Raw genomic sequence first — 13,275 nt, 5'->3', positions numbered from 1 at the left:
ACTTGCACCAGTTCAGTCTGTGATTGCAAATGGGCCTGGGTGCCCACTCTTAGAACAGGCCTGGGTAAACTCAGAATTCTGTTTGTTGACTACAGCCTGGCAGTGAGCTGGACAACTTGGAGGAGATTTTGGATGATTTGCAGAATAGTCAATTACCACAGCTTTTCCCAGACACAAGGCCAGGCGCCCCTGCTGGATCAGTTGACAAGCAAGCCATCATCAATGACCTCATGCAACTCACAGCTGAAAACAGCCCTGTTACACCTGTTGGAGCCCAGAAAACAGCATTGCGAATTTCACAGAGCAGTAAGTATGAGATATTGCTGGTTTTGCCAAGAAATTCCCACATGTAATCACTATCAGAAACAGAGGTTATTGAAGTCTGATACAAATAGCTTAGTCACTTCAAGGTTTTTGTGATCGAATAGCACCATCTACTGTCCCAGTCTTTCAGAAACAGTATTCAAAGTGGAGTCTGGTGAATGTGGCTCTTTGACATTCTCTTGTGGGAAATTTAGTCAACATGGTGCATGTTGTAAGACTGACCAACATTAATCAGTTTCCTCAACTGATTGTCATTTTTTCCTTCATTTCAGTAACTAACTTCAGATAGTGAATTTTAAAATAAGAATTTAAATATTTTATTAATATACAACTGAATACTTAGAATATAGAAAATTAGGAAGCTATACTAACTTGGGAATAATATACTATTAAGAAAAATTATTTGGGGCTAGGGTTGTGGCTCAGTGGTAAAGTGCTCACCTAGCATGCACGAGGCACTGGGTTCGATCCTCAGCACCACATAAATGTAAAATAAAGATATTGTGTCCACGTAAAACTTAAGAATAAATATTTTTAAGAAAAAAGAAAAATTCTTTAAGTGTGTAAGTTATATATGATTGCACACATTAAACATATATATATATAAGACTGCACACATTAAACATATCTTACCCTGTCCTTTAGGAATCCTCATATAAACATGTTTGACATGGAACTTTCTAAGCATATTTTAAATTTGATTCATTGTGTTATTTATAAAATCCATTTTATCTTTGAATTTTATAAGATGAGGATAACTATTTACCATGAACACTTAGATTACCAATCTGTTAGTATCTGAAGTTATCTGATAGTTCTGAATAGAAGAAAATGTTTTTTCTGCTGCAAAACTGTAATTGATAAAACGATAAATAACCTCTTTAATGTTGGTAAACAGAATGTCTTTTTTCCTTTTCAAATAGTTTAATGCCTAAGTTTTGTTCTCAAGTCAGAAATGGCAACCATTAGCCAAATCACAGAATATCTTTAATTATTAAATCTTTTCTCAAGTGATTCCTGACCATTGGTAAAACAAAGGAAAAATGAGTTTTTGTATGTTATTTCTCAAACCTGCCTACTTTGGGGGAATTGGAGGTTTTGGGGGAATGGAGGAATGGAGGGGAGATTCCAGAAAGTCAAAGAATTGAAATGTAGGCAAGAAACTTACTAGATAGTTTCTACTCAGTAGCCAGGAGAAATAATGAAGGCCACTTGGGGATTCATGGCTCTGCCTCTTTGTTACTCCTAATGGTATTCAGATTATTGAATGGAAACCAGACAACTAACCCTGAGGAAACCATGATTAAGCACATACATAATTTCCATTCCCAGACTTAATTTTTCTAAATATTTCTACTGTGAATTGTTAAGAGCTTACTCTTTATTTGTCCTATTTTAGACTGTGTTCATATAATTTAGAGAAAATAAAGTACTTGATATTATCTAATAAATCAGCTCTATAAATTGTAATTTATATTATCTTAGTATTTTAAAAGCTTAATAGCACTGTTATCAAATTACAGGTTGTCTATGTGATACTAATATAAAGCTTAGTACACAATAAACTCTTGTGAACTATCCAGGCATGGTAATGCATCCCTATAATCCCAACAATTCAGGAGGTTGAGGCAGGAGGATTGCAAGTTTGAGGCCAGCCTCAGCAACTTAACAAAACTTTGTCTCAAAAAAAAATAAAAAATAAAAGGACTGATGATGTGTCTCAGTGGTCAAGCACCCCTGGGTTCAATCCCCAGTACAAAGAAGAAAAAAAAAAAATCCTGTGACTAACATAAAAATCATTTCAAATCTAAATGGGTCCAGAATCTAAAGAAGCTATAAATAAATTTTAATTTAATTCTGCTTCAGGTAAGATAGTTTACACTTAAAGATTTTTAACTTCCAATGGCAGTATCCATTTTTAATTTAATTCTAATCCTAGGAAACTCCAGTTAAGAAATGATATTCTAACTTCCAATACATGTGTGTGTGGGTTTGGTGCTTTTTACAAGAGATGTTTTATAACTTCTTTGCTGTGAAAAAACAATACTTCTAAGTTTGAATGACATACATGGGAAAAAAACACATTAATGGTTTACTTAGAAAGCATAGTTGAATATTAAAAGTCACTATTGGGAAGAAAACTATATAACCAATGTGGTTTTTTTTTCCCCCTTTTTTGCAAGCTCATCAAGAATTTTTAGAGGCTTATTGATTATTAGATCACATGTCTATATTTTGGTGCTGCATATATATTTTGTCTGTGTATTTGTCTTTGCTGTAGGTAGTTGGTCCCTGGCATGCATCTCCTTGTTATTTTACAGACAGCATTTTCCCTAAACACTACTACTGTTAATATTCTTTTCCATTATTTTATATTAACCTTCAATTTTCATTTGTTTTCTCCTTAGCTTTTAATAACCCACGACCAGGGCAACTGGGCAGGTTATTGCCAAACCAGAATTTACCACTTGACATCACATTGCAGAGCCCAACTGGTGCTGGACCTTTCCCACCAATCAGAAACAATAGTCCCTATTCAGTGATACCTCAGCCAGGAATGATGGGTAACCAAGGGATGATAGGAAACCAAGGAAACTTAGGGAACAGTAGCACAGGTAAGGGCTCAAATGCACTGTTACTTTATTGGTATTATTTAACTTAATGATGTATTTATCCACATCAAACTAGTAGACTTTTTCCAGGAACTTATTAGAAACAAACATGGGAAAGTAAGGAAATTCTACAAATTTTAAGTGGCATACTAGAAACCATTCTAGTGAGCTACCCGTTTTTTTCCTATGATTGTTCTTTGATGAGGATTCTGATCACTTATATAGCCTAAGTTTATTTCGCTTTTATCTCAGTTACTCTTCTAGACATTGTAGAGTATGTGTAAATTAGTGACTGCTAGCTTCCAGTGATAATCTGCTGATAGCCCCAAAACTTTTTACTAATTGGTGATTTGTGCTTAGAAAATTTCAGAATGAAAGTTTAAAATTCAACCAGCATTTCATAATTCTAGGTGATCCATTTCTTACTCAGAAAAATATAAATTAAAAGCCAAGAACTTTAGCCAGACTTGGTGGCACACGCCTATATACCCAGTCTCTCAGGAAGCTGAGCAGGAGGATCATTGAGCCCACAAGTTTGAGACCATCCTGGACAACACAACCAGACTCTGTCTTAAAAAAAAATACATACACGCACATGAACTTCTAACTAGTAATATAGAAGTATGCCTGGCCTGCCTAATAATAACTTTCAGATCTGGGGTCCATTTCTCAAGATATAGGAAGTTGCCTGTGATCTGGTTTGTACCTTCATCTGCTATAATTTCAGGTATCTGCCAAATTGCTCAGGCACATTTCCTAAGTAATAGTCACCATCACAGGTGCAGCTGTTACAGCAGCCATATTCCCTGACTGCCACCAATTCAGACCTAAAATCATTGCAGCAGCACTGATGGCTATTGCCACCACATCCTAGTCATCTATTCATTACAGCTATTGGAGAATGCCAACTTTCCTAAAGAAGACCTCTCGATATGTAATTTTTTCCTTTGTCTCAATGAGATACTCGACAAAAAGAAAGAAATAGATACTAGAAAAAGAATCTAGAGTTGCTGGTGTTTTAATTCTTGGTATTTTTAGCCTAGTTTGCAATCCTTTTTTATGTCATCTATACATTATCATTGCCTATACCTACATATTATAATTAACTGAATGTAAGTGTTCCACTTAAGAGGAAAAGATAGGTTTTTTAAACTTATTATTGGTAAGTAATTCATGGGAACCTTGAATTGTAATGTATTAAAGTAGTTTATTCATTCAACTACTTATTTATTTGTTGCCCACTATCTGCACCTGACACTGACTACTTCATTCATGTGCATATTTTATAGAAACAGTGTTATATTCATTGTTATTTTCAAGATGAATAAATATTGATTCATAAAAATAAAATGCTAACTTACATAAAATTCTAGAGGAGAAAAGGAGCCTGTGATTTATTAAGGGTGGCTCCTTATCAGCAAAGTACAAGAAGTTTTGAGTTGTTGAAGGACTCTTAAAATCTAGGCAGCCTGAAAATCACTGGTGTATAAGCTATAAGAATCATATGATGTCCTCATCCTGCTTCCAAAAACAAACCAACCAACAAACTTAAATGGACTACTCCAGTTATCATTGCATTGGTATTGTTGAATTGTGGATGATTTTCCCTTCTGCTTTCTAGTCTTTTTATAATTGTGATATTGTTTTGATAGTAAATATTTAGAAAAACATAATATTTTCTCCTATACTATATCATTGTATAGTTTAAATTATCATTGTATAGCTTAAATATAACTTAAAATGTTTTTAAAATAAGTATTAACATTGAAATCTAGCTAATTGCCCTTCACCCTTGATCATCCTCAGAACATCTCTCATTTCACAAGAAACAACCCATACATGTTCTCTCCACTAGTTAAATACACCCAATTTTCGGTTGTTTAATCACAAAGTAAATGAAAGTAAGCCATGTATTTGAAAGCAAAACCTTTACGTACGCATCATTAAACATTTCAAAACAAAGAGACATCATTTGGAGGTTTTCCCCTTCAGAATGTCAAGTCTTTGCCAGTGTTTGGTCATTGCCAGCATCCCAGGGGCCAGGATAGAACAGACACCAGATCCTGCTTGCCCATGCTGTGCTCCTTTTGTTGTGCATGCTCAAATAACTTAAAATTTCAAGTGTAAAAGGATGTTTACAAATCTACCTATCCCATTCTAGATATGTCTCATCAGGAATATAATGATCCAGGTACATTGCATAAGTAGGAGTTCCCTTATCTTGTTTATGAAGAATTAGAGTAAATACCAGAAAGATTCAATTCCCCATTATTTAGAGGCTGCCCTTGATGAATTTTGAAGTTTACCAAATTCTAATACTCTGAAAAGGATTCAAGAATTCAGAAATCTTATAAGAATTAGGGGATGTTCTCTGTGATTCTGGTTTACAGGGTATTGATTTGATTATCAGATTTTACCTTGTTTCCCTTAGCCTCACCTCCCTTTTGGAAAGTGAAGCATTGACATGTGTGTCAGCTAATGTGATTCACTTCCTCAGGAAAGAAGTTGGGGTTATCCACTTGCCACAGCACCTATTTCTAAATACATATGGGAACAATTTTAACAGCTTTTTTGAACTATAATGAGTGGCAAGTTCATGTTTTGAAAACTTTGTAGTAATTGCCCATTCTTATTTCTTAGCCAAGAGCCCCAAGTCTGCCCCAGTGAGGGTGTTAGCTATCAGGCTCACTGTGGATCACAGAATGGCCATTTTATAAAGAGTAAGATGTCTGGTGTTTGTACATGCTGACCATGTTTTCAGTTACTGCATCTCTCAGCTTTCTTTGGCTTGCATGCAGGAATGATCAGTAGTAATACTTCCCGGCCCACCATGCCATCTGGGGAATGGGCACCGCAGAGTGCTGCAGTAAGAGTCACCTGTGCTCCTACCACCAGTGCCATGAACCGGCCAATCCAAGGAGGTATGATTCGGAACCCAACAACCAGCATCCCCATGAGACCCAACAGCCAGCCTGGCCAAAGACAGATGCTTCAGTCTCAGGTCATGAATATAGGTAAGGTAGTCCATTGGTCTTTGCTTTTAGTTTGCATGCTTTCTTAGCAGGGAGTATCAGCTCTATAAGTTCTTTCAAGACTTGATCTTGGATTGCAGTTTGATTGCATGTGATCCTGCTGTGTAAAACAATCATAAGTGGGATTTTGCTGGAACTCTGGGTAGACTCATGGACTCTTCAAATGTTTTCCAGTAATGTAAGAAAACTGAATACCTTTGTGATCTTTTATTTTCATTAAAGTATCTAACTTCAGCTTTGGGGAGAAACAGGAAGTCATACTATAAATTATATGTATATAATTTATTATATATAATATATGTATATTATAAAATATTTTTAAAATAAAGAAATAGTTCAATGGTCTAGCTCTAGTTTCTAATTAACTTCATGGTCATCAGAATCTTCTCTGGAACTTAAAATGAGGATCCTGGGCCACTGCCTTAGGCTATTAAGTCACTCTCCCAGGTCCTCACTAAAGACACAGGATCTCAGAACATAGCCAAGAATGTGAGGATCACCAGTATTCTATCTGGAGACAATTCATATGTTGTTAAAATTGATGGTGTGATAGATTATATCAACCAGTTTTTGTGACATGTCCAACATAGACAAATCATACTATAAAGTCAGTAGAGTCTGCCTAGGCTAGTGTCTAGTAGGCTGCCTAGGGCTGGGATAAGGGGAAATGGGGAGTAATTCCAAATGCAGGGGGTGTTCTTTTTAGAGGAATAAAAATGTTCTAAAATTGATAGTGATGATGGTTATACAACTCTGAATATACTGACACCCATTGAATTTTATTCTTTAAAAGTGTGGAATTTTGTGGTATATAAATTATGTCAATTGTTGTTATTAAAAAGTTAATGGCCTGTGCCACTCCTACTTGAAATTATTTTCATAATAATTAAATTATTAATCGTCTTGTATATTAGCATAATTTAGATGTCAATATTTATGTGTTTTTCATATATTTACATGTTTCATGATAAATAAAAAGTAAAGTCATTCTCAGAAAGATGCCAGGATTTTTTTGACAAATCAACACAGAATTCTCATTATAACTCTGGCATCAGTTTTCTTACGTAGTGACTTAATTGCTCAGCACATTTTTGCTTACTTCTGAAAGATGGCATTCATATTGTCTTTCTACATTGGATGTTCTCAAAGCAATGAGTGGTTCTCATAAGTTCTTATCATTTAATGGTTGCATTAAAAAGAGCTAAAACACCCAGGTTTCTATATAAAATTAGAATGAGAAATTTAAGAGATTAACTGATTTTAAAATAATAATAATCCTTATATCCAGAAATTTAATTTATTCTCAGTCTTCACTAAAGGACATCTTGCTGTAGAGCTTGAGATAGAGATTTGTAAACATTATTTTATAGCTGAATTTTTTTGATTTTTTAACAAACTCAAGCCATGAACTCATCAGAAAATTGTTGTAATGGATATTAGGTCTACAGATAATGATAATCTTATAATTAAAAACTCATAACATCCATTATATGGAAAGCACCTAAAGGAAATTCTGAGAGAGAGCAGGTTGAGTTGTCTGGCCTCCCTTCTACTCTGCCCTGATTCCGGTGGAAGAGCTAAACCAAGTACAGTTGGCAAAAATTTAGGTACAAGTGGTCTAGACCAGCACTTATGTCTTAAAAGTATGGTCCAACACCCCAGTGCCTTTCAGGGTATACACAGAGCCAAAACTGTCTTCATTGTAACACACAGTCACGTTTGCCTTCTTCACTTTCATCTTTTCATAAATGTTCAGTATAGTTTTTCAAAAGTTCCATGCCATATGACATGGCAGATGGTGGGCTATGGAAGTGAATGGGAGGTTCGACATCTCTAGATGTTGTTAATATTTTTCATTTTTAAATATTGATTATATTAATATGTAATTGATTTACCTTTATGATTTTTAGATGATTAATGCTTTTCTGTTTCCCAATTTCAGTTTACAATTCATTAAATATCAATAAAACAAATATGAACCAAATCTTTTTTGGGGGTGTACCAGGGATTGAACTCAGGGGCACTCGACCACTGAGCCACATCCCCAGCCTTATTTCATATTTAATTAGAGACAGAGTCTCACTGAGTTGCTACTATAGTGCCTCATTTTTGCTGAGGCTGGCTTTGAATTTGTATCCTCCTGCCTCAGCCCCCGAGCCACTGGGATTACAGGCATGAACCAAAGCTTATTTAAAGAGTATAAAGGGTCCTGTTAGAACTGCTGCTGTTCAAGATATTCCCTGAAGTAGGTGATTAACTTTACTATTTATGTCCTTTTTTTTCTGTTTCAAATAAGAATTTTATCTTATTTTTACCTGGATAATTATTATTGCTTCTATCTTTTCCATTTTTCATAAACCAGATATTTTACTATATATCATATAGCAAAAATAGATCCTTCTTACAAGATGTAAAGTGTCTGGGGTTTTTTTCTTCCTCCTCTTTTAGGGCCATCTGAACTAGAAATGAACATGGGGGGACCTCAGTACAGCCAACAACAGGCTCCTCCAAATCAGACTGCCCCGTGGCCTGAAAGCATCCTCCCGATAGACCAGGCATCTTTTGCCAGCCAAAACAGGTAAGTCCTAAGCTCCAGGAGAGCCATGAGAGTAATGGCTTTTGTGTTCTGTAAGTTATTACAGACCTATGCCTGAAGTAAATTCCTTCTGAATAGTGATGCCTGACCAGTTTTTGTTTATTTATACCATATCCTCTACTGGGTAGGGAGTAAAAGGGAGAAGAAAGTGAAAAACTCTGCAAGTCCTAGAATGTGTCATTAAACAAGTGACAATTTATTTATTTTTATTTTTTTTAATATTTAATTTTTAATTTTCAGCGGACACAACATCTTTGTATGTGGTGCTAAGGATCGAACCCGGGCCGCACGCATACCAGGCGAGCGTGCTACCACTTGAGCCACATCCCCAGCCCCGCAAGTGACAATTTAGTTGAAAATAAATATATATGCTGCCTCTGTAATAGGAGGTAATGTGCAGCATAAATGCTGTAAGAGAAATCAACCACGTTTCCAGAGCTCATCCAGCTGGGGTGTTTGGGAGAGGTTTCAGAGTCTTGTAAAAAGAGAAGGATTTGAGAAGGCAGGGGTGACGGGCCAGTGGAACTGGCAAAAACAGCATCTCAGAGGTCCAGAGCTTATAGAAGCAATAAAAAAATGTTTAGAATAACAGGAGATCATCTCATTTTATGTTATATATAGTTTACCACAATAAAAAAAATTCAGTATCTATAGCCACATCAATGTTTATAACAGCTCAATTCACAATAGCAAAACCCTTCAACAGATGAATGATTAAAGAAAATGTGGTATATTCACAATGGAATATTACTCAGCCATCTAAAGAAAAATGGAATTATGGATGGAACTAGAGACTATCATGTTAATATGGATGGAACTAAAGACTGTCATGCTAAAAGTATCATGTTAATATGGATGGAACTAAAGACTGTCATGCCAGTTCCAAAAAACCAAAGGATGAATGTTCTCTCTTATATGTGGGTGCTAACATACAGTAACAGATAGGGAATAGAAATTCATTGGATTAGACAAAGCGGAATGGGCGGGGTGGGAATAGAAAAGATAGTAGAATGAATGGGACATAACTTTCCTATGTTCAAATATGAATACACCACCAGTGAAATGCCACATCACGTACAACCACAAGAATGAAATCCTAATTAGAGTAAGTTATACTCCATGTATGTATAATATGACAAAATACACTGTACTGTCATGTATATCTAAAAAGAACAAATTTGTTTTAAAAGAATAAATTTTTTAAAATACTCAAAGTCAGTCTCAAAAGGTTTGCCTAGAAGAATAGATTAGTAATAGAATAGATTGATAGAAGGTCGTAAATACCAAACTTGGAAGAATTCAGATTTTTTTCACTAAGCTGTCAAAAGAGACTTGAAAAAAGAAAGTGATCAGATTTGTTGGAGTTTTGTTCAGGTGTTGTTTCTTGGTACATGATCTTTTCAAAATGATTTTGAAATGTTCTTTGTCTTTGCTGCATTATAGTTTCACTACTCTGAATAAGGCCTGGCTGGCTTTATTTATTTATTTAGCCTGCTTTGTATTTGATTTGTGTTGTGTTTTACTTATCTGTAGATTCACATTTTTCATCAGTGGTAGAAAGTTTTTAGCCATCTTCTTTCTTATATTGCCCTTCCTCCATTTTCTGTATTCTTTGTTTCTGTGATTCTGATAAGACATGATACGCTTTCTCTTTTCTGCATTATATATTTTTTAATTCTACCCTCTATTTCTTAATTTACGTTCTTTTCATCTTTCTCTACTACATTCAGGATAGTGTATTCATAATTATATGCTTGCTCACTAATTATCTTTTTAGCTATATTTAATCCAATTATATCTTTTGTCTTTAAAAATTCTATTTGTTCATTTTTCATGTTCTCTTATTGCTTACTTATTTTTGGTTTGACATCTTTAATACCTTTAGACATATATTCATAGTTATTTTCTAAAGTTCTCAATCTAGATTCTGCAATCTGTATACGGGGTAAAAATGGGTGTTCATAACCCACTTGAATCAAACTGTGAAATATGATATGTCAAGAACTATGTAATGTTTTGAACAACCAACAATAAAAATTAAAAAAAAAAAGATTCATCAGCACACAACTGAAAAAATAAAAATAAAGTTCCCAATCTATTAATTTCAATATCCAGATTTCTTGGGGTTCTAAATTGACCTGGTGGCCTGTTTCCCTGAGTATTTTGATTCTCTTTCACTGGGTATTCATAATTGATCTTGGTCAGTGAAATGCCCAGAGTCTGAATTGAGGATGCTCTTCATGAGAGAAGTTTTGTGTTGGGTTTTGCTAGGGGGAGAGAGTCAGTCACTCCCTTGGGTCTCTTTCAGATTCCCTCAACTCAATCCAGCAGTCTCAGGTTAGCTCTTGTAACATAGACATCTTTGCAGTAGCCCAGTTCCCCAGCTCTCTTCTACTTTATGGATAAAACAGCACCTGTCACCAGTGGCTTAGGAGATGCTCAAGTTTCAGTGTATAGGTAGTGTGCTTGGTTTTGTATTTGCCCCTTTGAGAATGATGCCCTGCAAACCTAGTATCACACTTGTGTTGTATGCATGACCTCTTTGTTTTATAGCAGTGCACTCAAAGCAGAAGTTCCACAGGTGACCTTGAGGCATAAGTGATAATGTTCCTCATACAGGGATGGAAGAGCAGAGGTAAACTGACTGAGGCAGAGAGATCAGTTTGTTTGGAGCCTAAGCAGTAGGCAGTGAGGGAACTTAAAGAATGTAGGCAATGTTTTTAGTGAGGCAACTTGTTAGAAATCATACAGTTTGAAGATTATTGGAGCCAGGTATGGTGGGTGCATGCCTGCAATCCCACCAACTAGAGAAGCTGAGGCACAAGTTCAAGGCTAGCCTGGGCAGTTGGTGAGGCCCTGTCTCAAAATAAAAATTATAAAGGGCTGGAGATGTAGTTCAGTGGTTGAGTGCCCCTGAGTTCAATCCCCAGTACCAAAAAACAAAAGATTATTACTGGAGAGAGTTGACCTGGAAGCTCTATTAAGAGTTGGGATCAGAGACTCTGAGAGGACCTTTGTGCAGACTACGTATTTTGTCCTTTGGGGGTTATTTGAAACTTGAAATCATGTAATATTGTTACCAAATCCACAAAAGGCAATAAGGTCCTGAAATATCTTAAGGATGGAATGTATTTCCAGAGCTGCTTATTTGTTTTTTAAATGCGGGTTTTGAACTGAGTCCTGCTTGAGAATAATGCTTTCATCCCAATTGGCATTGCACAGCCTCAGAATTCCTGTGTTGGGCTCTTTCACTTTCTGTATTTTAAGTGAGTAAAAAGAGATTAAGAGCTTTCAATGAAGTTTCAAAAAGAGGGGTAAAAACATATTGTGTGTGTGTGTGTGTGTGTGTGTGTGTGTTTAGCAAAAAGGAATGTGGTCCCAGCAGTAGAATATGGGACAAAAAATTGGAAACTTCAGATTAACTTCACTCAAAAATAGATTAGGGAGACGCTGCAGATGTAACTCAGTAGTAGAGCATTTGCCTGGCATGTGAGGAGCCCTGGGTTCAATGCCCAATGCCAAGGAGGAAAAAAACTAAAAATAGGTTAAAGCAGCAGATAGCTACCATAGGAGAGAAAGAAGGAAAAGTGCTTCCTAGCTGCAGTCCATCCATGTAGGGGGAGAAGCAGAAGGCTAGTCTTTCAAACCTTACTGTGTCCAGGAACCACCTCTGAGGGCTCATTGAAATGCAGCTTCTGAATCACCAGGACTGAATGGGGTTCAGGATTCTGCATTTCTGACAAGACCCCAGGTGATAACCACTCCACTGCTACTCCCGCTGCACTTTAAGTGAAATCCAGGCCACAGAGGAAGAACCACAGTCACCTGGAGAGCTGGGTGGCTTGGCTCATAGCTGGTGGCCTAGAGCAGCAGGCAGAGAGCTTCAGGGAGACTGCTGTAGTTGTTGCACTTGGAGGCAGTGCGTCCAGATATTTGATTCTCATTTCAGGACTCAGATCCATGAGTTGGCTTCTTCTAGGTGTGCTTATTGGATAGAAAACTATTTCTATGGAAACTAGTACAGGATAAATGTCAACAGAGGGTTGTATCGGTGCAGCTTCTGAAGAAACAGAAGTCAAAAATTATAAAATACATCTGGAAGAAAAGACACTTTCAGGTGTCACTCACCTAGCTTCTCAGGCTTAAGAATTTGGTGAAAAGCCAACATCCATTCTTTTTTTTTTTTTTAAGAGAGAGAGAGAATTATTTTTAATTTTTTTTTTTTTTTTTTAGTTTTTGGCGGACACAACATCTTTGTTTTTTGTATGTGGTGCTGAGGATTGAACCCGGGCCACACGCATGCCAGACGAGCGCGCTACCGCTTGAGCCGCATCCCCAGCCCCCAACATCCATTCTTGACTGACTGGAACTTTTTCACAAGACTCGCCACTTCCAGCTCTTGGGCAGTTGTACTGGGGGAGACCCCTTGCTTCACTTCCATGACACAGTTGGATGCTTTCTCCCTCACTGCCACATCTCTAAAAACCCTCCTGCTCCCAAAGTGTAGCAAGAGAGCAATAATCTAGTATGATCATGGAGGTATTTAAAAACTTAAGAACAATATGGACTGTAAATGAGAAACAAGAGGGACTGTCAGAAACTTACAATGTAAGCCAAGCTATCATAGCAAGAGCCATGCGGTGATAAGAAGAGGGCAGAGGTGTGAGCCTTCACAGCACTCTTTTTTTTTTTTTTTTTTTTTTTTTTTTTT

The 13,275-nt window shown here is 36.4% G+C and overlaps 1 protein-coding gene across 12 annotated transcripts in view; it reads left to right on the top strand.

Moving 5' to 3' along the window:
- Positions 1–13,275, top strand: part of Ncoa2 (nuclear receptor coactivator 2) — a 176,052-nt gene that overhangs the window by 142,181 nt on the left and 20,596 nt on the right. For 9 of the 12 annotated variants that reach the window (XM_048783036.1, XM_048783031.1, XM_048783032.1 and 6 more), the window contains 4 exons: positions 96–306; positions 2,733–2,939; positions 5,735–5,950; positions 8,417–8,546. In XM_048783036.1, coding sequence (XP_048638993.1) covers positions 96–306; positions 2,733–2,939; positions 5,735–5,950; positions 8,417–8,546 — 764 coding nt within the window. The remainder of the gene's footprint in view (positions 1–95; positions 307–2,732; positions 2,940–5,734; positions 5,951–8,416; positions 8,547–13,275) is intronic. The other 3 variants (XM_048783035.1, XM_015485855.2, XM_015485856.2) reach the window with 1 other exon arrangement.

This window comes from Marmota marmota, unplaced genomic scaffold (assembly GCF_001458135.2).
Source record: "Marmota marmota marmota unplaced genomic scaffold, marMar, whole genome shotgun sequence".
Classification (NCBI taxonomy): domain Eukaryota; kingdom Metazoa; phylum Chordata; class Mammalia; order Rodentia; family Sciuridae; genus Marmota; species Marmota marmota.
This window is presented reverse-complemented; position numbering and strand designations above follow the sequence as displayed.